At 37.6% G+C, this 27,456-nt stretch overlaps 1 protein-coding gene across 1 annotated transcript in view; it reads right to left on the bottom strand.

The window, feature by feature from the left end:
- Positions 1 to 929: 929 nt before the first annotated feature.
- Positions 930 to 27,456, bottom strand: part of WDR70 (WD repeat domain 70) — a 139,439-nt gene continuing 112,912 nt past the window's right edge. Inside the window, exons 14-18 of the mRNA XM_082336772.1 lie at positions 15,933 to 16,033; positions 14,364 to 14,443; positions 10,481 to 10,597; positions 9,931 to 10,093; positions 930 to 1,915 (exon numbers count right to left, since the gene is read on the bottom strand). Of these exons, the coding sequence (XP_082192898.1) occupies positions 1,831 to 1,915; positions 9,931 to 10,093; positions 10,481 to 10,597; positions 14,364 to 14,443; positions 15,933 to 16,033 (546 nt within the window). The 3' untranslated portion in view covers positions 930 to 1,830. The remainder of the gene's footprint in view (positions 1,916 to 9,930; positions 10,094 to 10,480; positions 10,598 to 14,363; positions 14,444 to 15,932; positions 16,034 to 27,456) is intronic.

Below are 27,456 nucleotides of genomic sequence, written 5' to 3'. Positions count from 1 at the left end.
CTTATTCAAGATTTTACAGAAATTTATTTGAAAATACTTTATTTTGTAGTGCACTATTTGGATGAAAAAAAAAGACAAAAAATAGCCTTAAATGAAACAATGCCATTTAATGTTTATTTGCTGAGGGGGACATTGCATAGGTCTTTAGCAGGTCTTGTCTGCAAGTCCTGCTCTTCATCTGCTACTTCTTTTTCTCCTCCATTTACTGTCCACCTAGGTATTAAGTCCTTCCTTCTACATATTACAGCTGCAATTGTAAATTAAGCATTAATTTTCTATTCTACGTAAGTATGTACTAAAATATTTTTACAAGGGACAAAGACAAGTTGTGGATTATTTAGTGACGTTCTACTCTTACCAAAAGATTACACTGAGTGAAAGCAGTGGAAATACTTTGTCATGGGAATGTTATGCCAATGCTCACTACACCTTTTGAAGTCAGGCTGACTTTTTCCTGAAGTATAAAAATGATAATTGAAAAAGAAAGATAAGCTTGGAAGGAAGTCTTACAATGAAACAGTGATGCAGAAAAATGCTTAAAAAAACCCCTAAGCTCTGCTGACTATCAGGACCACATGCTTGAGGTTAGGAAGGTAATTAAGCGCTTTGCTAAATATAGTCTTAAAATATGCCTTCAGAATGTATTTGTAATTAAGAAAGCTTGATTGTTTATGATGTCTATTACTCTCTACTCCTAGTGGAAATGCAGAGTGCTTGCTATATTGTATATTATTATAATCACAATACTTAGCATATTGTGTATTATTATAATCACAATATAAATGCCTAAAACTAACCTAGGTTCCTTTCTCCTTCTCTAAAGGACATTGGTTTTAAATTTGTCCTTCACTTTATGCCATTCAGAATTGCAATTTTCTGTTAAACAATGAAAACTTCCAATATTTAAGAAACCACTTTATAAAGGATAGTATCAGTCTTCAGACAGTGTAAGGTAGGATATACATAATTCAGGCATACAACAAAGTCAATAGATACAAAGACCTGGTAATAATATACAGCTCTGCCCTGTCGCAACACTTATCAATACAAACTAATAGGGATAGGAAGCCTGAACAAAATTCTGCATCAACTAGGCAATAAACACATTATTTTTATTAAACGAAAATATATAATTGTCCATTTCAATTTCACACTGTTGAAAAATAAAAGCTGTATAAAATACTACTGTGAGACGCTACACATACTTATAAGGAACATGATTCAAGTAAGGATAGACACTAGAAAATTCATTTTCTGAAATTCACACAAAAGCATGAGCTAAGTTGGAACTTGTGTGAACAAATAAATGAACTAAACTGGATTATTTCACATTAATTAATCTAAATAAAAGTGTAAACTTTGTTACACTTGTAATGAAGGGGGTAATTTGTTAGATCTTAAATAGAAAAAATAAAAATAAATGGAAAAATAAAAAGGAGTCTGAGAAATTATTGTTTTATTTATATACTTAAAATCATTGAAAACTGTCATGACACAGCATTGTAAAGTTGGCAGTAATTAAAAAAAAACATTTGGCGATATAATGAATTCACTAGAGTTCTATTTATAAAGAAATATTTTTCACTTAAATCACAAAGCTAAATAACTGACAGAGAGGAGTTCTTTGCACAATATAATTCATTCCTTATTACAAAATTCAGATGTGGGATTACAATCCAGTGTAATACAACAATCCCTTTTTACACTGCAGCAAGTTTTATGAACTGAAGTAATTTTTGCTTTCAAATTTTGATCCACTAGCCAAAATAAAGAAATAAATGCTGCACGTTTTTTTCAAATGCTCTAAAATAATTCTTTAAATCAGATTTTTCAGATTTTACGTTTTTTCCACTCTGGCTTGTCCGTTTCATCATCTTCTGGTTCCACTTCTGCAAAAACTGTTTTTGGCTGTGTTCTAGAAAACATTAAAAAGATTAAAATAATGGTCAGGCTACAATTCTTTACCAGAAACTATATCAGACCTGCACTAGACACAATGACATCTTTTCTAAACTTCAAAAAAGAGCATCCTGGACTTGCCATTTTTTCATTTTCAACATAAACCTATCAACTAACCTTCTAAGAACTGAAGAAACTTGCAGCTCTCAGGCAAAGAACAAACATAACAAACACACACTTTTGCACGTATTATTTCCTTATCAGCTCACAATCATTATCTGTGTATTCCATGAATAAAATTAAGATAGAAGAGAGGAACAAATCAATTTAATACAATGCTAGAAAAATGGAGCCACGAGTCTTCTCATTCCATGACTGTAAAAAAAGAAACCTCCATTTTGATACATTACAGTACGACAGCAGCCAGTAAGTGAAAACAGATCAGCTAAGCCAGGTTTCTGGCTTAGCCTATGCATGAAAAAAACCAGCTTCTACTCCAGAGACTTTATCCAGCACTACCGTAACATAAAAAACCTAGTGTTCTTCATATGAGAACACAGTGTATCCTACAGTCAAGCCTGATGGTATCTATTCCTCCACTGTTTACTTGTATTTTAAATAACACTTAAACTTTATAAAAATAATTATTGATTACTTTTTAAATGAACACAGTATCAAGTAGCATTTCAATAAACTGTTTGGACATTCAGTTCCCCTGTTTTACACTTTAATCACTGCATGGTCTCCTTTTCCAACCTAATTCTCAGCACAATCCTGTGGAGCTGAAACTACTAGTTTTCTGATGATGGCTATGCTCAACTTCTCATTACAACAGACACGACATAGTATAAAATGCAGCCAAGGCAGTCATCATCTTATTAATGTATTAACAAATGTTTTTACAGCAGTTTAAGGATGTGAAGCACCATTACTATAACAACTGTTGTTTGGCAGACTCTACAAAATGCATGAACCTTAACAAAATTGTGTCTGCCTTACTTAACACAATAGGCATAATTCAATGTTGCCATTGGCTTTGAAAAGTAATAGCAAGCCATCAGCTATTAAAGAGCAGGATTCTCTGCTTGTTAAATATGTGGCACAAAATAGATTTAAAGTCACCAAAACTAGTCAAAGACAACTCCCTTTATACAGGATCTTTCTATCGGCCTGCCTTCTCCCTCCGTCCTCCAAACTTGCCACGGAGGTAAGGACTATACCAAGATGTTCCAGAGATGGCCCTACTGGAGGGCTCTATTGGCACATGGTCCCTGGGTGCAGGCTGTATGCCTCATTACACCTAAGCAGACCTTGTAGCCAGATGAGGACCTACACTACTGGAAGTTAAGACTAGTCATTCTGTTCTCCATGGAAAGCAGAACTAAGATTAAAAAAAAAATTTCCGATTTAAAAAGTTCATTAGAAAATAGTTACATAAACTCTACTTAACCAATCACTGAAGGAGGATTTAAAAAGAAAAAAAAAAGAATCAACATTCAATCCAAAACAGAAACCAGGGATGAAGGCTTTACTGGCCAAAATATTGGATTTTGTGAGCTGCTGAAGAGATGGAACGTATGGAATCACCTTCTCTTTTTTCCAAAACATATTGATGGAAGTTTATTTAGCCTTTTTTAACAATGTACCTTCCTTTAATCACAACAGACAAATGGTATCTAAATACCATACAGGATCACATTAGGTCAGTATTGAGGTGCTCGTTAGTAAAGCGCAACCAATCAAGGGTAAACCTATCATTTCTGACCACAAAACCTGCCACTGTCATAATATTGGTTAGAAACTTCGAACCAGGAAGAATTATTTAATTTGTGAAACAGGCAGTGGAACCTACATATTTTCCAGGATAGGAGGGGCACAGAGAAAAGTTATAGACTTCGGCTAACATAAGTATGTTACTGAGTCCAGTAAAGCTGGCAGTGGGGTGGGGAGAGAAAAACAAAAAAAAGAAACTGTAGCACAGTCCAGCAGTAACCAGCTAAAGCAAAAACATACAGAGGAAATCAAGTCTGCTTGCTATCTCAATTTTTAAAATTAGCATGAAATGGCTGTAGCCTCAGCTCAGCTGAAATGTAAACTGTTCCACCTCCACAAGCTACACAGCAGTAACTGGGGCACCTAGGGTGATTCATATGCCTGACCATTTTAAAGACACAAGCATAGAAAACACTGCTTTTGTTATAGCATTATCAGCAGTGATCATTTAGTTTAAACAAAAATTGTTCTGCTTAGTAACTGCACTAGAGATTGCTAGTGTAGTAGGAGTTTGCTGCATGATTAATATTTATACAAAAATTATCAAAATAGGTTTACTACTTCAAAATATTTTTATTTCTGAGGGCTAAATACTACATGTGGAAAGCTGTGTTCTTTTTCCCCATCAACTTTCTCAATTTTATTTATCCTTGACTTTGGGGGTTGATTTCAGTTTGTTAGGGATCTGCCAAGCATGGGAGACTGCCATGGAGGGCAAAGGGGCCCGGGAGAGCTGGTTGACCTTTGGGGGCAACCTCCTCAAAACACATTCCATCCCATGGGCAGAAGGTGAAGTCTGGCAGAAGCCTAGTATGGATGTGCAGGGATCTCCTGACTGAGATAAACCCCAAGCCCCCAAAGGGAAGAACAGAGACAGAGGAAGCAGGGATAGCCTTAGCCAAGAGGAACAGAGGCATTACATGAACAAGTAGGAACAGAGTCAGGAAAGCCAAAGCTCAGCTGGAGTTGAAACTGAAAATAAAATGTGGAAGACAACACTATGGGCTTCTACAGCTACACTGACAGCAGCAGGAATGCTAAGGAAAATGTGCTCTATCGGGCAGGTCACCCACTAACATAGGATATGGAAAAGATCAAGATAATCAGTGCTTTTTTTTGGCTCAATTTTCCGTGAGGTCTGATCTCAGGTCTCTGAAGACCCCTACACTACCAACAGAGTCTTTGGGAGGGAGTGAGACATTACCAACAGAAGAGGAAGATAGAGATAGGGAATACGTAGCTCATTGGACATACGCAGATCCATGAGATGAGATGGGATGGATCCAAAGGTACTGATGAAGCTGGCCAGTGTCATTGCAAGGGCACTCTATCATCTTTGAGATGTCATGGTGATTGGAGGAGGTTCTCAACGACTAGAAAAGGCAGACATCATCATCTTTATGAAGAGCAAAAGGAGGATTTGGGGAACTACAAGATGGCGTACCTAACCTCAGTCCCTGGGAAGGCTATGGAACAAATCCTCATGGAAGGCATTTCCAGGCACATGAAGGACAAGACAGTGATAGGGACCAGCCAGCACGGACCGAGCAAGAGCATACTATGCCTGCCAACCAGACTGCTGGAACAGACTGCCCAGAGAGGTGCTGTGGAATCTCCATCCTTGCGGATATTCAACCTTGGCTGGGCAAGTCCCTGAACAACCTGAATCTAATTGGACCCGAGCAACCTGATCGAAGTGAACATGGTTTAAGCAGGAGGTTGGACTAGATGACCTCCAGAGGTCTCTTCCTGCCTAAACTATTTCTATGATCCTGTGTTTCCACATGACTGTCAGCTGAAACCAGTATCTCATAACACTGACAAAGGCATTCCTATTGTGGGTTACGCTAACAGCCTGCAAACAAAAATGTGAAAAAAAACCCTAACATGACTTATTCATACTGCGTGCTTCTCTTTATTTCAATGTTTTTCAGCATATTCAGATATGCAGACCCCTAAAAAATTTCCGGGGGCCATGCAGACTGCTTTAGAGTCACCATAATCCCTCTGGTTATAGGTTGTTTTTCTTAGTTACCTATCAGGGATCCAATAAAAGTAACTCATTGACATCTGCGGTTCATAGACTAGCAGCTAAAAAAATACTGCTCCAGCTAAACCAGCTGGAGATGACAATTGCATATCACAGCATGTGACTCATGTTGCAGTAACTTTTGAAATTTGTGTTTATATTGCACTGAAACAAAGAAAAAAGACTTTCAAGCATGCCTGGAAACCAGAATAATGTCATAAAGCCTACTTCCAGACTGAAAAGTGAAGGTTTTTAGCATTAGGCCCCTTTGTATTCCTTACCCCACGAACTAGCCTGACTCTTCTCTGAATCTCAGGGGCTTCCCTCTCAAACTTAATTTCCAAAGAAGATTTAGCTTACATACACAACCATGTGCCAACAAAATCACTGCTACAAAACTCTCTGTTCAGTCCTGCTTCTTCAACTAAAGACACTTGAGCCACTATATGACTAACACTTCACACACTGAGAAAAAGTTCAGTGAACACAGCACAGCTACAGGCTGTTGCTTCAGGTCATTCCCTTTTGCCTGTGACAAGCAGTAGTGACAGAGACAGCAAAACAGGGGCAGCATCACTGAACTGAAAGGTATTTTCTAAGAACTCTGGTCTATCTTGGTGGGGAGGGAAATTTCACTCTCACCTTCCCTATGGTACAGAATAGAGCTACATCTGGGCCTGATTAGGCCCTCAGCTACAATGCTTAGTAATTCCTGCTGATCCTTCAGAGGGACATCTGAAGTCACTATAGTATCTCTGTACAGCTGTGTTAAAACAAACAGCTCACAAAGAATGTAATTTTCAAACATTTACAACTGATGCCTCAAGTTCCTTTCCTGTAGTTCTTCACTTGAAATCTTCAATCTGTCCTTCCTTTTCTTTCAGTCCACTGGAATGGCTCTTGCCAAGGTCTCTAACAAGCTTCTTCCTGAAAAATCTCACGATCTTTTCTTTATCCTCATCCATTATGACTTTTCTGCTGTGTTGATCACATCTTTTTGGACACTTTATTCACATTGGGCTTCTGTGACATGTCATCTCCTGATTCACCATGTACTTCTTATCATCCCCAGTATCCTTTTTAGCAGCATCTGTTTTTTCACCCATCCTTTTGCCTCTTACATATTTCCCCCTCCTTTTCCGGCTCAAATTTTAGGAGAAACAAAAAGGTCAGGCCAGTGATAACAAGCTTGAAAAAAATTATTTCAAGTGAAAAATATTGCAAATTACTATTTGGCTTCAAGAATAAATTAGACACCTTTACCTCCAACAAAAAGGATATATTTTTACATACAATATATAAGCTAACAGCAAAAATCATGTTGCAGGTATTTCTTATAAGAACTACTGAAGTGAAAATACAATTAAAAAAACATGAAATCAGTTATCTGATTTAGAATGACCTAATCAGTATGAATCAGGACCAGTCAAACTCTAACACAGTCATCACGATCAGAGTTACGAAACTCTGATCAACCAGAAAAAGAGCATTTCTTAGTCTTCTCAGTCTAAAATTATTTAATAACCATCACTGAAGAAAATTAAGTAACTATAGTTTCCTTAGACATTGTCTTAAGAAGGAGAATGAAAAACTGTAAGTGAATAACCACCTGTTAAAAAACACAAAAACAAAAGCCTTGTCAAACAAGAGATATATCAAGTGGATAGTTTTATACCATATTTAAGTGAAAATTTACTACAAGAAATGTGGAAAAAAACTGGTGGCAGAGAAATAAAGTAGTAAAAATAATAAACACTACTTAAAAAAACCAAAACATACTGGATGTATATTTTTTAGGTCTCAAGACAGTATTTAATTTTAAGTATGTATCAGAATATCACCCTTCCTAACTCTACAGTATATCTTATGCTATAGCTAAAGCAGCCGGTTTCACTAGGTTTGTATACTGCTTGTTATTACGAACTCCTGATTTTAACAGTGCCACCAGGGACACTCTTGCAATTCAGTATTATGTGATAATTACTTCTAATTTGCGTATTTTATTAAATAAGCATCTGTAAGAACATCTGTAAGATGCTTTATACACAGGGTAAACATATATACCCTGTAAAGTCAGATATAGGATATAATTAACACAGCTTTCTACATTATCTGTGTGTGCAGGCAAGCAGCTAACGGAATCTCTGACTGCCATTGGTCTGCAACTGTTAATACAGACCTCCATTTCTGAAAATTAAGAACATAACACAATTATAAAGCAAGTTTTCGCATTTCAGTGTCTTAGCTAACAGTAATAATAACAATAATAACTCCTTGCATAGGGTACATCTTAAAGTCAAGCTTTTGAAGCAAGGATAACAGCAGTTTCACTGGCATGAGATTTATCAGCTGACAAAACCATCAAGGCAGCACGCTGTTGGCTGCAGCCCAGTTCCCCCACATACATATCACCGTCTGGTGTGTAAGTTAATAGCAGTCTGGACTTGCACCCTCCCCACTTCTCAGCCAGCTCTCTTCTTCCCCTGCAGCTACATCTTTAACAAGAAACTGTAATGAGATCTGCCCACCTGACACAGTAAGCCTTCTGTAATACAGCTATGTTTTAAAACTTTCATGTCTACTACATTGCAGGTGTCAGGGATGAAACTTAATATACAATCAATGAAGTTACTGAGCCAAAAATATACTGAGGTATCTATCCACCTGATGGAATGTGCGATTGTGTTTACTTTTGAGTATGGATAGTTGCATATCTCAAATAAAACCAGGTGCCTACACATTCAAAGTAAGCTTCATCTCTTACAAATATGAACTCGCAAACAATTAAAAACCAGTATTTAGCATATTCATTACAACAACTGTTACAGAATCAGGCTTTCAAATATTCCTTCTTTTGTACCAAGGGTGATACTGTATAATGCATTGGTTTGATGTACAACATCAAATGCCATACTTATTAATTACCAGTATACCGTACTTATTAATTACCCAGTCAAAGCCAGGCTGGGTCACTGACGTTCTCAAGCTGCTTTGGAACAGCTATTCAATTATCTTTGTGAACATGTCGGTCAAGTCAGAAAACAAGTGTCGGTACTAGAAACAGCTATGATTCTTAATATATTTTGAGTTTCTGGAAAGAGGTGGTGATTGTTTCACTAAAGAGATAAATACTGATAAAGAAAGTACAGTCAGTAAAGCACTAGCGAACATACAGCCTAGGACATAAAACACTGGGCTGCAAAAAAGAAAAAAATAGTTTGTTATCAGCAGGTTGTTCTGTGCAGACTATTTCATCTCTTCAAAACCTTTTCCTTATGCATTTTGAAAATACTACTTGTTACAAGACAGATTATTTTCTGTAACAAAAACGTCAATGATAATAACAAAATGTGAAAATTTTAGTAATTTTTAAAGTGGTAGTTTCTGTTCATTATTATGAAATGCATTTATTTAATATTTATTTTAGTACTATTGTGAATATATTTAATGGTTTTAATTGTATTTATTTTTAGAAAAAAAAATCTTTGGTAGAAAGCATTCTAGAAGCATATTGTACAATTTTCATTGTAACACATACACACAAATACCACACTCACACATACAATTTAAACTGAGTGAGTTACCATCTGTGGGATCACCGAGATTTTACTACCATAATCTTGATGAGGCTCTTTAATTTATGTAGCAACAACTGAACACTTATTTCTTTACGTTGAATTTTTGGTAGGAGATTTTATCAGTGCAATTTTTAATCTTACTGTACCTTTTACACCACGCAGGTACTCAGGTCCTTATGTAGGAAAAATTCAAATTAAAACTTACGACATTTGAGAAATCATCTAAAATATGCTGTCATAACGCCAAGTAAATATTTTGAAGGTTTGACCTAAGAATCATTAAGAACTAGAGGGCATATTGGAAAACTCATCATCCCAGTCTGTCAATGGGACAGTACCTTATTAAAAGGTATACTGCAATTTCAGACATTGATTTGGAGAAGATTCTAAATTCTAATCAACTTAGAAAGCTTTAAAATAATTTTCTAGCACTGACAGGTACAACTGAAAAATGGAAATGTCAAATTTCAACAATTTAAGCTTCTGGAAACTCGTGTCTTCATAAAAGAGTATGGCATATTCTTAGTTTACATATTCATGGCAGCAATCCAGAAAAGGCAAAGTACACCATTAAAAATGTGTATCTTCTATTTTCACCAAACTCCCACTGGCCTCCAGAAATATTACTTGTATTTTTACTTGTTTCCTTACTTAGCATATGCCGGAGCAACCCAGTATGGATTCTCCTCCGCCTCCTTTGCATGACGTAAAATAGCCTCTCGAGGGTTGCTATCATCTGTCTTATCCAGTGCAATATTCTTGACTATATATGATGACAAGGTACCTCCGTGAGTTCCAACACGCCCACCTCGACCTGTAGCAAAAAAAAAAAAAAGAAAGAGTGTTCTAGAGAAACATATTTAAGAAATAAACAGAGAAATGTTGTATTGTGTCTGTAACAGTGATCTGATACAAAGAAGTTATTTAATACTATAGAAAGAGTCTAATTTACAGCTGGATTCACCTAAGTGTTTTATTGATTATATAACTTAAAGTTAGTCATTGTGATTATTAATTTATTCCAGGCAAGCACTCCAATCAGAGCCCAATGTCTTACAGTGCTGGACATGGTACAGCACCCATACATATATAGTGGAGTTGCCACCCAAAAAAGTTTGAATGTAAATCCAAACGAGTGTAGAACCCAAGCATGATGGTCCCTTTGGCATATGACAGTCTGAAATGATTATGCCTAGATTACCTGGTCCGGCTACCGGAGGTTCAGGTTTGTGAGACTTCATGGGGTCCAACCTATCCTTCTCCAGCTGCTTCCTTGTGCTTCGCTGTCGTGGTTCACGGAACATCGGAAGCGCATGGGCTGAAGGGTCACAGTTTGGAGAAAAAGAAATGTTAGAAATTCTATTTTATTTTTATGATTTTAATTACAAAAACAAAGATCGGGATTCTTCCTTGCAATGGAAAAGGTGGCAGAAGCAGCCTCACAGTTCTTCTGTATCCAAGCAGTGGTTTACTGAGGTGTATTTTAGAGGGCTTCTTTCTGCTGAATTTTTCAAAGATGAAAGTAGCCAGATTTCCAGGGTTCCTTCAGGCAGAAGCCTTTCATCAGAAATACTGTTTACACAGTTTATGCATATTTAATTTATTTTTCTGTCATTCAGTTCTCAACATTAGTATTGTGACCAACCAGTTGCTCTTTTCTGAACTTTCCATGTTTCTACAGCTTTCTAATACTCTAAGAGTATGACAAAACCCTAGATGCATTCTTGGATCTGAAACAGAGAGGGGCGGAATCCCCTCAATGAGCCAAAATCTAATGTTTCTGCATAGGAAGTCACAATCATGTTCTTTCTTAAATCATGAGATTAATCAAGGTTGGAAGAATACCTGTAACTGAGACAATCTGGCTAAATTATCAGCATTTAAAACTTCTGTTTCCTCATAAACCTGCTAGAGTATCTTCAGTCACAGTAATGGTTTTGGTCCACTCGGACAAGAGACCCATTTGTCAGCAACAGAGAAACACCATGTTAAGGGACACGGTTTTCTTAGGGTGAGGTTTAGCTCTCACATTCAGGTGTGCTAATTCCTGCTGTTCCCCAAAATGTGGGAAATTGTGTTGGGGTCAAAAGACCCAACAAAGACAAAAAACAATGAAACAAACCTTAAATTTAGGGTTATTGGGTCTATATTGGATAAAAAACAGAAAGAAGCATTTAGGGACCTATCAGTTTGATTTTTCAGCTTATTTCTGGAAGCCTGCTCGATTTATTAGACTGGGCAAAGTCACAGCCAGGTGACACAGCAGTACATCTTTGGAAATAAATGTTTAGGCTTTATTTTTGCAGATTTCATGAAGTATGAAATGCCTGGTACAATTTGCTGGCAAGCACTAAGCTTGATCGGTTTACATAGAGCATCTGATGCACATCAACGCATCAGATGTCAATGCACAGATCCAAGCTTTTGCCATTTGTGGAGTCAAGATTGCCCAAGGGAAACCCAAACTGTGTTCTAAAAGTGTTCCTGTGTTTTAAAAGTAACACCTAATCCCTCAGAACATCATTCCTGCATTTTAAATAGCCATTACAGGCAATCCTGAGATTAAAGAGCAGGTAGAAGTCCGAAGGAAAAAAAAAAGGGGAGGGGGAAAAGGAAGGGGGGGGGGGGGGGGGGGGGGGAAGAGAAGTAGAAGGAAAAAGGGGTCGGTTCACTTTGCAAAAGAGCTTCTGAGATCTTCAGCTCTTTCCAGTTCTACCTGTAAGCTTAAAAGACAGACATCTAACCTCTGAAAAGTTTCCAAAATATGCAACAAACTTAAAAATTTGCAAAGCAAATCCTTACAACATTTTTCTGTATTGCTTTCTACTGAAGTATCCTTATTTAGTTTCAAAATCATAGAATCATAGAATCATCAAGGTTGGAAAAGATCCTTAAGATCATCGAGTCCAACCATTAACCTATCACTGCCAAGTCCACCCCTAAACCATGTCCTCAAGCACCACGTCTACCCGTCTCTTAAATACCTCCAGGGATGGAGACTCAACCACTGCCCTGGGCAGCCTCGTCCAGTGCCTGACTACCCTTTTGGTGAAGAAATTTTTCCTAATATCCAACATAAACTTCCCCTGGCGCAGCTTGAGGCCATTTCCTCTCGTCCTGTTGCTTGTTACTTGGGAGAGGAGACCGACCCCCACCTCACTACAACCTCGCATCAGGTAGTTGTAGAGAGCAAGAAGGTCTCCCCTCAGCCTCCTCTTCTCCAGGCTAAACAACCCCAGCTCCCTCAGCCGCTCCTCGTAAGACTTGTGCTCCAGACCCTTCACCAGCTTCGTTGCCCTTCTCTGGACACGGTCCAGCACCTCGATGTCCTTCTTGTAGGGAGGGGCCCAAAACTGAAGAAACAGTTAAAGAGCTAAAACTCAGTGATAAAATTCCAAAACTTTGCATAATTGGGACCTAAATCTTTGAATGACATTCGTAAATGCCATCAAATACACAAGTTCCACTGGATTTTAAGCAGAAAGTTTTTTAAAAATCACAAAAGCTCTTTACAGTATAAACACTAACAACAGCGCACACAAAGTATTTAGATAGTAGACCACGTGCTGATATAGTCAAGGCTGTGGTAAGAATGGATTGAGAAGAGCTCCCAAAGGAGATAAATATACCTGATCTTTGCCAGCTGCTACTTTAGCCACTGCCACCCAAAAACTGGAGCCAGGCATTTGCAGCAGTGAGGTAAGTAGGAGACAGCTGTGGCTGGAAAGTACCTGAGATGGGAACCCAGAACCAAAGTGCTTTGATATGGGCCTGGTTACCAAGACTGCCCAGGCTTTCTCATTCTAAACTTTCTTTTTGTTTATTATGCTGCCAAACAATTACTTTGCTCTACAGAAATGGTTTTAGCTATTTCTAAGACCAAGACTACTGGAAAACAGAGCTGAATCCAAACACGGTGGAAGTGGAAGAGGATGAAGCGAAGCAGGACAGCACAACTGTGTGACTGTTCTCATTTCACATGAGGAAACACTACACAGGGCAATGCTAACGGGTAGGGCGAAAATCTCTCAGTTGATCCCCTCATGTGACAGATGCACTTGACCCCTTGACCAGACTGGCAGTGGTTTGGTGCAGGCTCCGAAAGAGATAAAACCCTGAGCTATAGCTGGGCCATGAACTCCCATAGTTTCAATCTGTTCTCTGAAAACCCACAAAGGAGCAGAGCAATCCATTATCAAGGAACAAAAAGTCGTGGATACAAGGAGTCTCCTGCATACTTTTTCTATCATATGTAATTTGACTATAAGCCAACCACTTTATCCTATACATACAGAATCATAGAATCATTTAGGTTGGAAAAGACGTTTAAGATCATCAAGTCCAACCATTTTTGGAGCTCTCCCTGCTAGGCAGCACGGCGGTGATCTCCCCTTGAGCTAGGACACGTCTCAAGGTTGCTCCACGAGGCAGAGACACCTTTTACTAATGAGAGATCTTGTAAAATCTGCCCTTGGGAAAAGGCAGATCGCTAAGCACTTTATAGTAACAATGATAACTATTTCTTATGCATCGGTGAGCCTTAATATGAACATAAGGTCTTATACAAGTATAACCCTGAGGCTAAAGGGAGATTTAACCTATTTAAAACTCAATATAACTCTGGTTCTAAATTTTGAAAAATCACTTGGAATTTATTCAAGGCCTATCTCTAATGTCTCTGATTTTGCCACTGGTACTGTTAATGTCCCCAAGTGGCAAAACACTTCCTAAACCAATCTACACTCACCAATTTAGTTATGCAAAAGATTTAAGAAAGGTCCAAAATTTTAGGGGGGTTTTTGTTTTTTTAAGGTAGTTGCCCTTTCAGGCTTTCAGGTGCATCAGAATCTAGAAACCAACCATTATTAACAACTTTACAGAGTATACAGAATATATACCTTTCTGGTTGTGCAAGGCTACAAGAAATTCGTATGAAACACTAACATCTCACACCAATTACCAATACTTAATGAAAGACTGCAACTTTTTAGAGGGGAAAATACAAAGCTAAACTATCTGCAAATAATTTCAAACCTGAGAAAGAGATAAGGATGCTGCTATAAAGATATGTTTAAATTCCTTACGTGTTATAATGTAATCCTGTGTAAGAGTCTCTGCTTGTCTCTCTTTTCGTTTTGTTTTGACCACGCATAATTTTGCTCCCCTAGGAGGAAACACACAGCAGTTCAGCTGGTCTGTTTATATCAAACAGAAATAATTTTTTATTCAAGACATAGTCTCAACAAAATTATATAGCACTTTAAGTACTCATGAATGTGTGTATCTCTGCTTGTTGATGCACATGTGAAGGAGGACAGAGATATTAGTGTTTCTGTTACAGAGCAGTTTATATGACATGCGGAAATAAGGGTGGAAGATTCATTTCACACTTCATTTGTCCACAGTGCTTGTAGCATGCACATTGAAAGTGCTCCTCTCCAAACATGTGCAATGATTTGTTCCCAGTACTCTTCCTAAGCAGCAGAGGTGGCAGCTATCTAACCAGAGGTGTCTGTAACACTGCAGCAGTAGGGATGGCATAAGCCTGTCTGCAGCAAGACTGATTTAAACTGGTGGTATTTTCCTCCTCACGATTAAGTACCAGGCAACAAACTGGGCACAAAACTGAGCTAGAGCTCTTCTGATCTGTGCCTAGGAGACTCAGGCTGCCTTTGGAGAGGGGTCCAAACAATGATGACCAACTCTCTTGTTCTCTAAATCGACAAAGACCAGAAAAATAAAACTTATTTCTGATAATCTTGTAAACCAGAGTTTATCTTCACATCCAAGTGTCCAGGTCACAGTAAGTACCCAAAAACTGTGAACTGTAACACATTATGTTTTTGGATGCCAGTGAAACAAAAGATGAGCATATATGGTGGAAGAACATCTTATTCATATTGCTCAGTATAGATGAAGTGTACACTTCCCCCCTGCTGACAGGAAGGAAGCATGCCCCAGTTCTCCAGCCAATCCAGATGGTAAAAGCAAATTAATTGCAAAAGAAGTATTTATAGACTAGTTAAGTCCTCTTCTTTTCATTCCAGGCTGACAAGTCACCTTCTGATGAAACACTACCACCTTTCCATTAGATGTACCAGCAAAATCCACACGTGATAGGTGGGGGTGGCGGAGAAGACTAGCAGAAAGACAGGAATGTGCTTCCTTGCTTTGCTCTCTCTCAAACTGGGTCTTCCAGTATTACTCCATAGACACTGAAGTTTAAGCTAATGCTTCTCAATAAGATTTTTACTTCAGAAAAAAAAGACATCAAAAATATAACTAAATACAATAAATATCCTTTCAATAACACCACAACAGCACAACAGCATCAGCAACCTCCAAGAGATCAGATGAAAGGTTAGTCATTCTTACTGTAGATTTCATGCAATTAAAAATGAAAGTGTTTGTAAATTCAGGTAGAACAGCCAGCATACAGCACCATGAAAAGCACAGAGGACAATGCGCCACTTTTCAGAAACAAACTGGTTTTGTTATTTTTTTCTTTCTACTGTAACTAAATAAGTAAAACTCTGCAAAACAAATGTTGCTAAACCAGTTTTTCTCATTTCTTAGTATAATCATAGAACCACAGAATAACGCTACATTTGAGAAAAAAATAATCTTCTTAATCATTAATCATGATTACATACCTCTGGCTTTTGACAGGATCATAGTACACTTTGGCCAAGCCATTTCCTGTACCAACCATGATCTGGTTCAGCTTGGGATGCCAAAGGCAACGCACAACACTCTGAAATAAAGCAACATATTGACAGTTAGTTGGTCATTCAGCTAGAGCTTAGAATTAATATTCATACTGTCAAATAGTGGATCAAAGTCACACTGTAGCAGGAACAAGCTTAAGCACATGAATGAATATGTGAATATGTGAGTGAATAAAAGTTCCTCTCCAGAGCAAAATAAAATGTAAAAGGAGTGACACACATGGATGTAGGCAGACAAGGAGGTACAAATTGGTGGCAGTGTGATAACTGGTGGTTTCCACAGGCTAACTGCTCCAAGGTCTTTGTGGGCAAAATGGAAATGGAAAGTTAAAGGGGGATTTGAAGAAGAACAATGAAGTGCTTCAGATATAGCAATGCAGGCCTTCATGACTTTTGCATTTTTATTTTTAATTCTTAATTCTTCCACCCTCTTCTTTACTTTATCTTTTTTTCCCTTCTTCTCAGACAGTGCTGACCTTTCACTGGCTGACTGCAGAAACGGAGGAGTAGCTGATTTTCACTCTTGGTTCTTTCTTCCTCACAACATCCAGCAGAACTTGGTATTTGAACGCAATGTCTCACAGCTCTATCACCCTTCTGGTCAGTAGAGAAACTCATTTTCAGACATTAAAAGTATTGTTCTTTTATATACACAGCGTGGTTTTCCGTGTGACTTTGAATCTCCATGTGATTACTGTATTCGGGCTGATTCAGCAGGCCAGCACAGAAACTCTCTAAGACTCGAGCTTCTGACTCCAGAGAGCCAAAGAAGTGGGCACAATCTGCCACGAAGGACAACACATCTTAACAGAAACACAGAACCTGTAAGTGTATCTGACTAACCGGGGGGGAAAAAGTCTCTACTTTTGAGAGACAGTAACTCTTTAAAGGGATACTGCCCAAGACTGAAGACAGTGTTTGTGTTACCTATGTAATAAATGTATCCAGAGTTAGCAGGATGCATCATCCTGTTAGTATTTCACTGAACAAGGCTCTTTTTTCTAGCCCTTTTTTCTCCCCAAGCTTACTACTTCTCCTTTCTCAAAAACCAGGAATAGACTCTTCTCAAAATGAATTAATAATTCAATAGTCAACCACTATCCTCCTTCTATCATTATATCTATATATACTTTTTTTTAAACACGTAATACAGCACATGAAATTCACAAAATGGGAACCACTAATATCTTCACAAGAGAAATGCAGCAAAGCTAAGATATAATTAGGGGTGTGATATAGCCCTATAACTTGGGAGATGAGAACCATCTAATCTGGAAGAGAATGGTTATGTATCAGCTCTAGTGACTCCTGAATCATTTCCCATTCCATGTTCCATACTATTTCTGGTTTGGTCCAGATCCCATTTTTTTGAAAGTTATGAGGTACATAACATAAAAAATACTGAAAAAAATTCTGAAGCCCATTCAGCCATCATGAATCAGAACTTCATTTTACTACAAGATGATGGATGACTCTCTTCTGAGCTGTTTTTCTGCTTTGAGTTCTTATTTAAGAAGAAAAATTGAGTGAGACGAGTTTACATGAATCAACTGACCGTTCTTCACAAGGTTCCTCTGTAAAACATCCCCTGTCTACATAGATGTACATACAAAGTTATACCTTCCCATTTACTTACAGGTACAAATAAACTTTGCTTGGTTATTACGAGACAACTAAAAGGACAAGAATCTTTTTATAGGTAACTCTGAAGTACAAAGTAGAATTCTGATAATGATCCCTGCCACAAGCGACCAAAATAACCAATACAGGGCTGCTCATAAGTTGTTTGATTTCAATAAGAGATTCTTACATAACTGTTACATAATGCTCGAAATGCTACGGTAACTCTAAAACACACAACGCTAATAAGAAGTACTGAAGGTCAAAGGTGGGTGGCCTTTTCTTTTATTAATATTTATTGCATGTGTTTAGCCAGCCTTTTTAAACTTTGTAGTTAATGTGGTTCTCCACTTTCTACTGTCAAGTAAATGTATTTTATAGCATGGTACTGGATACCAGCCAACAAAAACAAAGCCTGAGACAGTGTGGCTCAGCACTGATGGGGATTGCTAAGTTTGTAACTTGTCAAACATGCACAGCACACTTAAAACCACCATGGCACGTGCTCCAGAGCAGGCAAAAGAAACTGCCGTTAAATGCAGCCCTATAAATCTTCTGAAACCGTAAAACGTCTCCAGAATATAATTTGTTAAAAACTAAACAAATACAAGCTCTGAACATGCAAGTAATTTTATTAATCCACTGGCATATAAGCCTACTTTATAAGAAATAAGAAAAACCACTCATGCAGATTTTTAGATTATTTTAGAAATGGGCAATAGACCAAAATACTGAATTCCTGAACTAAATCCTAATATTTTTTCCCAATCATATAATCCTAAAGAAGTAAAAATTCTAAACAACTATACAACAAAGGGATCATTGTAGACTAGGTCTTAACATTGGAAGTGAGGGGGAAAGGGGAATCTTTTTCATAGAAAAATAATTAATTCTTATAGAGCATTTATCCTTCAATGCCTCTAACTTTCCTACTGTTTACACTTAGAATAACTCAGGTAGATGTCTTTATCACTGGAAATGCTAAACATCAAATTCCAGCTCAAAGAAGGTCCTGTCTCCCAGCTCTCCAGGCAAATAAGTGTGTTAACAGCAGGAAAAGAAGTGTTTTCCTGGCTTGACCTACCTATGCACATAGGTAGATAACTACCTACTGATTCTGAATTTTACACAACTACAGAATGGCTGTGATTGGAAGAGAGCTCTGGAGATCATCTAATTCAACCCCCCTGCTCCAAGCATGGTAAACTACTACAGGTAGCTCAGGACATTGTCCAGTTTGGCAACATGTTTCAATGTATGACCACCCCCACCATAAAAAAAACCACAACCAAACCCCAAACCATTTTCTTATGTTTAAGTGGAATTTCTTGTAATTAGTCGTGTGCCTACTGCCTCTTGTCCTGTCACTGGGCACCACTGAGCTTTGCTTTATCTGCTTCACCCTCCTGTCCCCCTTCAAGTATTTATACATAAGATCCCCCAATAGCCTCCTCTTCTCCAGGCTGAGTGATCCTAGCTCTCTCAGCCTTTCCTTCTGTGCCAGAGACTCCAAGCCTTTAATCACCTTTGCAGTCCTTCACTGGACTCACTCTAATATGTTCATCTCTGTCTTGTACTGGGAGCTCAGAACTGGACCCAGCACTACAGATGTGTCTCACCGGGGCTGTGTAGAGGGGAATAACGGCCTCCCTCAACCTGCTGGCAACGCTCTTTTGCCTGATGCAAATGCCCATGGGCTTCTTGCTGCCACTTTCTGTTTCTCTCAGATGGAAAGGGGATTTGCCATTTCACAATCACTTTTTAAGAATAACTTATTTCATTTTAAGGTTGTGCGCTGCAATGGAACCCAACACAAACAAGGTGGTACTTCAGTTTTAATTGCCCCTGAGACAGGAGCTCAGGCTGGAAGCAATAACCTCAGCAGTGAAGAGCAAACTGCAAGCTCTTACTCTAGTTACCAAGGTGGTTTCATGCTTGGTAAGAGAAGTAAAAGAGCAAGGAATTAAACTGCCTAACATTGCTTTATGGAAAACTAGCACAAAAGACTTGACTAACCATAAGTACCAGTTGTAAGGAAATCCTGCGAATGACAGCTTCAAGACTCAGAAAATACAAACACCAGAACAACAACAAAAACCTTTGGTTAACTAATTCTAGATTCAAATACTCGGCACAGAAAGAGTTAACCTGTTTCTTATAACATTTAAAGCTGAAACAAGGTAAATCTAGGTAGATTCTGAAATCCAAAAAATTCCAGGTCATATCTCAGCTTTGCAAACAGAAAATAATGTCTCCTTATAACAAATAAAAATGATAAAATTCAGAATGTATCATCACATAAACATGTTCAACATTTGAAAAAAAGATTTCTGTAATGGTTGGATATTTTGGACAGTATATCTTTGGAGCATGAAGTCCTGGGAGCCTGTCATAAAAATCCTGAAAATAATTTTATCCATGGAATTGATGTGGCCAGCTTCGTGACCATAAGATCAGAAAATACAGCACTTACAAAAGACAATTACTGGTAATGATTTAAAAGCTGTTTAGTACTTTTGCTGTTGCAAAACCATTAAATTCTTCAAATGAAATCAATCTCAAAAGTCTTTGGCAATGTCTATTGCATATACAAACACAGTAGTCTGCATTGGGAAATACTGGGAAAAGATTGTGAAAATATTTTTGTGAAGTCAGGCAGGGAAAATATTAAAAATGTTAACAGAAAGTGGAAACAGTCCAAATTTACTTTCTTCATTGTCCCTGTGAAAGGGGTTAGAACAGATTCAGTGGGTGTTATTGATCATAGGCCTTTGTAACTATTTTCAGGTAACAGATTGTCTTGTAATGCTGACTTAAAGTCAATTAAAAAATTATCTACACAATTTTAAAGACATCTTTTTTTGCAATCTGGATGAAAATGTTTATCTGCTTAAAAACTGTCTAATAAAATAAGAATATTACTGATTGTTCTTGAAGCTAGCCATACATTTTTCTAAAGCTGCCATACTATTCTTTTAAATAGAAAATACAAATTACCTGAACAATACAGAGTTTTTACTTTATTTTTTAAACTAAGCACTATAGTCACTTCAGACTCTCAGTTCTTTTAAAATAAACTCCAGTTCTAGAAAATTTTACCTATAATAACTTAAAAGCTTAATAATATGTGGTAATCTTAAACCATAAAACTCAAATACGTAGAAAGGTGGCAGGCAAAAGCGATGATATCACTATTCCCTCGTGTGCTATTCCACCTGCATTTCTTCTGAGACATATGCGGTCGCAGCTCATGTGCAATTCTGATGTGGCTCATAAATAGTCTCACCCCTAACAGTATGTCCTCACCTGTTTCCTTCCCTTTGTATCATACAAGCAGAGCTGTTGCTGCAGGTAAACAGTAAACTACACCAAATAATTTTTCTTTTAGGTTATTCTCCATCTGGGTTAGTTCACTAGGCAATTGGTACTATGCACGTGACAGTGCTTTGATGGGATTTAACAGCAGTGCCTCTAAATGAGGAACTGAAGCCTGAAACATAATTTTCTGTAACACAGAATGGGACACTTATTCTGGCCTAGAAATATACCCCTGTGTTTAACAGGCAAAGTGAAGAACAACTGAAGCAGATTTCTCAGCAAGCAAAAGCTAATTACCTCAACTGAAACTGTCCAGAGCACTTGGGTAACACCCCGACAGGAGTAAACAATGCAGAGAGGGCATTTTACAAGGTCAGCAAGAAAAGATTAAAATGATTTGTGGCATAGGAATGGAAAATTTACCCCCAAGATGAAACCATGAAGCTGGTAAGGTCATAAAACTGCAGACTGATGTCAAGGATTGAAAGAATTCTCCTGGATCTTTGCTTATAAAGATGGTTCAAGACTGCAGCAGCGAAGACAAAATTCAGTTCCCTGGCCTATGCTTCAGGTAATAACATTCAGTTTTACAGCATGGATAGAGTGGATCCAGGATGGCAAGAGCAGTCTCGGGCAGTCAGTACAGGTTGGAGGCAGGAAGGCGAGGAAAGGTTAATAAATTCTGCAAAGAAGGACTAGGAAGGGTTAGAAATGTTTCACATTGGGAAGAGGGACTGGCAGAGATTATGGGGGTTGTTAGAAGCTTCGGAGGGGATGCACTATGGAAAACGTAGACAAAGCATATTAAGAAAAAAACCTGAGCAAGCGTTCCTAGTTCCTACATATTATGGAGTATGTATAGCCTTCACATAAAATGTTGATACTTACACCTAAAATATTTTTCTGCCACATTCCAGAGCCTGAGCAGTCACTTAATCTCACTAATACCCTTTGAATCTACCAAAATGTAAGGTTGCCCGTTACGTAACAAAATAAGGAGAATGTATATAAAGAATGGCTCTTGAAAGTATTATTCACTTCTATCCTCTTTCACTCTGTTGCAAGAGAGCTAGGGAAAATTAAGGCTTCCCTCTATCACTGTCTTCTTGTATTCCTATAATAACATTTTACGTGTCCGTGAGCTGAAGTTGTACAGAAGATTGATTTCTTCTTCTTTTGCATTTCAGTTGAAACTTTGACTGATATACAACAAAATGTAACTACATTAATATGCATATAAACCCCAAGATAATAGCCAATCTTTTGTTGTTAGCAAAATTTTATTAAACAGACACGTATGTGTGTATGCATATACCGATCTAATGGAATATGGAGGTCGTAATTTGCTGCAAGACTGGTATGATATCAAGTTTCACCATTTTCCAAAAAATTCCATGGACTTTCATATTTTTGACATAAATAGGAATCACCATATGCTTCTGCAGCACTTAGGACAATGGGGCTATATTCTTTCATTGCTACTGCAAAATGAAAAGTAAATTAGAGGGGCCATATTTTACAATGATGTTTTAATTTCTTTTCCCTCCTTCAGGAGGTCTTGCTGCTTCTCAATCAGGCATTGTTTTCTTTGGAAACAACTCCTTCTCCCTAAAGACAGTTAAGTTTTAAGGTTAAATACCATGCATTTTTCTTCGAAAATGTGCATTTCATGTGAAGTGTATTTTCAGCTTTTTCAAGTTCATTAGTAAAGCTCCTCCTGCTACGCAGGGAAGAGGAAAGAAAAACATGCTTCCCTATCAGTTATGAAAAATGTTTAAACTAAAGAACAGACAAACAAATCTGGTAAATGGAGAAGATTCATCTATCTACTTCCACACCTACAGAAAACTACCCTGAGAGGGTGGAAATCTCTACTGAATGATGCTGACATACAGCTGGTATTTGTACTATCTCTGTGGTGACTGTTCAGCCAACATCCCACTTTTACACTGGAAAAACCAAAAGTGATTTCCTTGCAAGTTACCATTGGAAAAAAATACTGCTAATTCCAGATAAATACTGAACATGGAAAAGGAACATGCTAATTCTAGGCTTTCGCACATCTCTAACTGTTGAAGCAAGAATTCATACGGTTTTGATGCTTCCTTCATGTGATGCTTCCACTGATTTAAAAAAAAAAAAAGTTTGTTAAAATTTAGATAAAGTTCTGTAATCCTAAGGTGAAGTTCCTGATGTTTTGACAGTTATGTTTGGAAATCAGGTGCAAGTAAGAGAGTGCAGACTTGACTCTCACCTAGCACAATCGCTTCATAAAGTGGCAGGCTTTTCTCCTGTAAATTGCCTACAGTCATAAATCCTTAAATCAACAGAAATGAATGCAAAAGTAACCCATTGTCTCCTACTTTGCTATTGGCAAGGTCAGAGCACAAGAGATGAAACGTCCCAGTGCTTTAGCAGGAGAGAATAAACACCAAAGGAGGGAAGTGAAGATCTTAGGTGGGACTTACCTCACCAAACTAAAGATGTCTACACCTCTAATCTTTAGAGGTCTACTCTTTAAATGCCTATAAACTTTCACCTCCCTTTATAGTTAATGGCAAGAAATAAGCATTTTACAGTGGCCTTCATCTAACCTATTTTAGATATCTATTTCGGGATAAAATAAAATCACAGTCTGGATGTGTTTATTTTTCTCTGTTGATTAGAAAAGGAGCCTAGGGTGACTGGATCAGCTGTAGACATCTATATTTGGTCAGGTGAATCCCTGCAGCCTACAATGGCCAAAATAACTACATAAGAAAAACAGAAAACTAATGAGGATCTATATTACAGTATGTTGTGTTTCTTATGTAAAACTCTCCAGTTCAAGGATAAAGGATCCTGGAAGCCAAATTAAATACTTCTAGTGCAGAAAGAATACAGCAGATACAAACTCCTAAAACTGTCTAACAAATCTTTAGAATCTTAGCTTGAAAGATCAGGTCTAGCTCTGGAGATACTTAAAAACTGAATGCGGATAAAACAGAAACAAACACAGCCTATGTTCACTCTTATTGCTTACCCTTTTCCTAACCTACAATCTAATAAATAATTCCTTCAGAATCTCTTCTGAAGCTATACAATAAAAAAGCCACAGCAAGAGCTGCTGCTCTAAGAAAATATTTTCAGTTAAGAAAAGAAAAACTTAAACAAACCTTCCTTCTTTCCTACGTGCAAGCTTTGCTTCAGTGGCCATGACGGTATGTGATGGGTTCTGTTTGAACAGCGCTGCTTGGATTTGCTGCTCTTGGCTGTCCAGACAGCCAGATAAGCGGCATGTCAGCAGGGAAGATAGTGAACGTGTAAAATGACATTCTGTCCATGGTGGTGGACTCTGTAAGGACAGGCCACCACAGCAGCGGCCAAATGGGGCTTTTCTGACTGAACTGAATATTTATCTTAATAACATTGCTGAAAACATTGAAACATTGCTGAAAAAAAAAGTCTGTCAAAATCAATGCAAATATGCATGCTACTAGTTTATTTAGCACATCTATTCTGTCTTTTGTCCTGTAAAACCCCTGCGTATTCATGGTGAAGAATTGCTTGTGCAATGCAATATCTTTTAAAAATGCAGGACCTTAAAACATAATTAAGCAATACTACTTAGGAAACCCAACTGCTTATTAGTATTTTTTTTTTAAGAAACAGTGATTACTTTTCAAATTAACATTACCCGTTACCTAAGCCTATAGTTATATTATATTATCTTTATATTTGAGAGGGGTAAGCAACTTCAAGCTTGTGCTGGAGTGAGGGATCAAATCTCTGCATTCCTTTCAGCTTAATCTTCTATAGTTCTGGAACTTGCACAACAGTAGGTCCATCTGACTTTAGTGACACGTCTTCCCAGAAGAGAAGGGAAATGTAAAAAATTATTTCAGAAAAAAATGTACTTGTTTCAAAGGATTTCTATGTCTTTAAATAAAACATTAAAATAATTGGATGCTAACATCTAAAGAGAGCTTCCCACTACCACAAAAATCTTTCAACGATTGTTCCACATCCTTGTTTGGCTACCACCGCTTTTAAACAACTTCTGTACTTAGGAAAGATACTAAAGTAGTGGCTTTCAAGCTTTTCCATTTTGTAATGAAGGTGTGGAACCATTTAGAAACTTCAGATACTTAGACTGCTGTACAGGGGATACAAATCTAGACTTCGTACAAATCTTCATGGACAGGTTTGGAGTGGCTCACAGTTTTCATGGACTGAAAACTTCTCTGCAACTGCTTATGAAATGCACCCCAGCAAGAGTGCATACACTTCTTGATAAAAGAGAGGAAAATGCCTCAGCATATACTAAAAATCTCATGACGCTGGGCTGCAGGAAAGGCCCATAAGCATTCTAATTTATAGGCAGCAGAGTGACTCCTGCCTGTTGTGAAGATCTCAAAGCTTCAAAAGGAAACACTTATTTCCTCCCTCTCATGCCCTTATAACTCTACAAAGTTTGGAAACAGGCCTAAAAGAGTTTTAAGCAAATGTACCAGCAAATTTCTCCCCAAATGTACAAAGAGATATTTTCTCTCCAATTCTGTGCAACTGGAATTTAAAGGAAAAATTAAAAAAAACACTGAACATGAATCTCAATATTCTAATCTGAAGCTAATGGCAATCTTACCTCCAGAAATGCCATTATTTCTACAAAATAATCAAGGATCATTAATAATGAGGGTTGACATGCAGAATGGAAAGTAAAATCAACCAATAAAGCTAGCACAGTAAGGAAAGGCTTTTATATAGATAGGTCTTTCCTTCTCCTACAGGCACCTTGATTTCTCTTCAGAAGATCTGCATGAAACATCAGCTACATTAACTGTCTGCTCCCCTCCAAGAACAACAGAAGTTCTGCCTTCAGAATAATAGAAAGATAATGCTGCTCAGAGACAACATTAATTCCCACTGCACTCTTTTCACCGGTGTCTTAGAGCACACTGGTGACCCAAAAGCCAAATACTTGGCTTGCCATGCTGCTGTATCTGGGAAAGGCTGGTGTGCCTCCTGGATGCACCCACCAACCAGAGGAGAGGAAAAAACGTAGACTAACTCTTACAAAACTGCTGTATTTTTAATTAAAAAAAATATTAAATAACAGATTTAGAACTATGTCGTTTCCAAATGTCTGCAACGCTGAACAACAAATGCTACCAGTTTGCTTCCACCTTGTTTCTTCTTTTGAGCAAAAAGATGGTTAACACTCACATGTTGATACTGTGCATGCCCTGATCCAAAAAAAGGCTGCTCACACAATAAAAATATACTAATATTATATTCAAAATCTACTTTAAACCCCAATTGCAAAAATCTTCAGGTTTGAGATTCCCCTAGAGCTCTTCCAAGGAAAAGAGCCAACTACAATAAATAAGCTGGGAGGTTAGAGAATATCTAGAATGGAGTGACCTGCTATCACTAGATTTAAAATACTCATGAGAATACAGTAGTAGAGGAAACAATAGTAATGTTTTTCCCTTTTGAAACATGACTTAGAAAATGTGTGGAAACTTTCAATAGAAAAGGGACCAGAAACAGATAAAATTTACAATTTTCTGTGTAGAAATCAGAAATATCCTAAAAACATTTTCAGAGGCCAACAATTTAAAGGAGGATCTCTATATAGAACATATGGATAGCAATGCTGTATCACTTACCTTTCAAGGTGCAGCTATAAAATATATTCTTAGAAGTTAATTGAGCCACTGAACACCACTTTCCTTTTTTGATGAATAAAAAAAACCAACTTAATCAAGGTGGCAAACTGTTTTCCTTGTAATTGCAAGGTAGGGCATTTTCAAGCGTCTGCTCTTTTAAAATTACAGCCACACTTTCATCACCGCATATTGCAAAACTAAAGCAGATGATCTTCACATACACCCCCCACTCCTCATTACAGGGAGGAAACCTGCAGAGTTTTTTTCTTTTGCATACCTCAAACCTCTAGTGACAGCTCCCCTAAAACAAAGTACACGCTGCTGTAGGATACACAAAGCTAAGGACCACATTGTCTTTACATCTATGAAAGCACAGAATAAAAATTGACAAGTTACCTCACTATAAAAGAAAACACATTCCTGTGATTCACCTTCTATACTACATTTTTTTAATTACTTTAATCAGCACAAACATTTACTGGACCTTAAATATTGTATTTACTTCCTTATTGTGGAAAATGTGGATTTTCCTTTCAAATAAAATAAATTACTTTAAAACAAACCCAGAAGCAGCATGATGATCTCTTCCAGAAGTTAACAGAATTTATTTTTCTTAAGTTCAAAAGCTTTAAATCTTAGTGAAATGGGCCACAGTGGAAAAGCCCTTTAATATATTACTGCACCTTATAAATAGTAAATGATATTGCTTGAGGTCAAGGAAAGAAATACTGCAATCCTATATCAACTGTGCATAAAGGAAGCTGGAAGTTTCATATTCCTTATTCCTTCTTCCCTTTTCACTCTCTAATCTAAAAAGAAGCTTTATTTATAGCTTGTCCCAGAATACCTTCCTGAAATAT

Source organism: Platalea leucorodia (genome assembly GCF_965183815.1).
Source record: "Platalea leucorodia genome assembly, chromosome: Z".
Classification (NCBI taxonomy): domain Eukaryota; kingdom Metazoa; phylum Chordata; class Aves; order Pelecaniformes; family Threskiornithidae; genus Platalea; species Platalea leucorodia.
The sequence above is the reverse complement of the archived record's forward strand: the minus strand, read 5'-3'. Positions and strand labels throughout refer to the sequence as shown.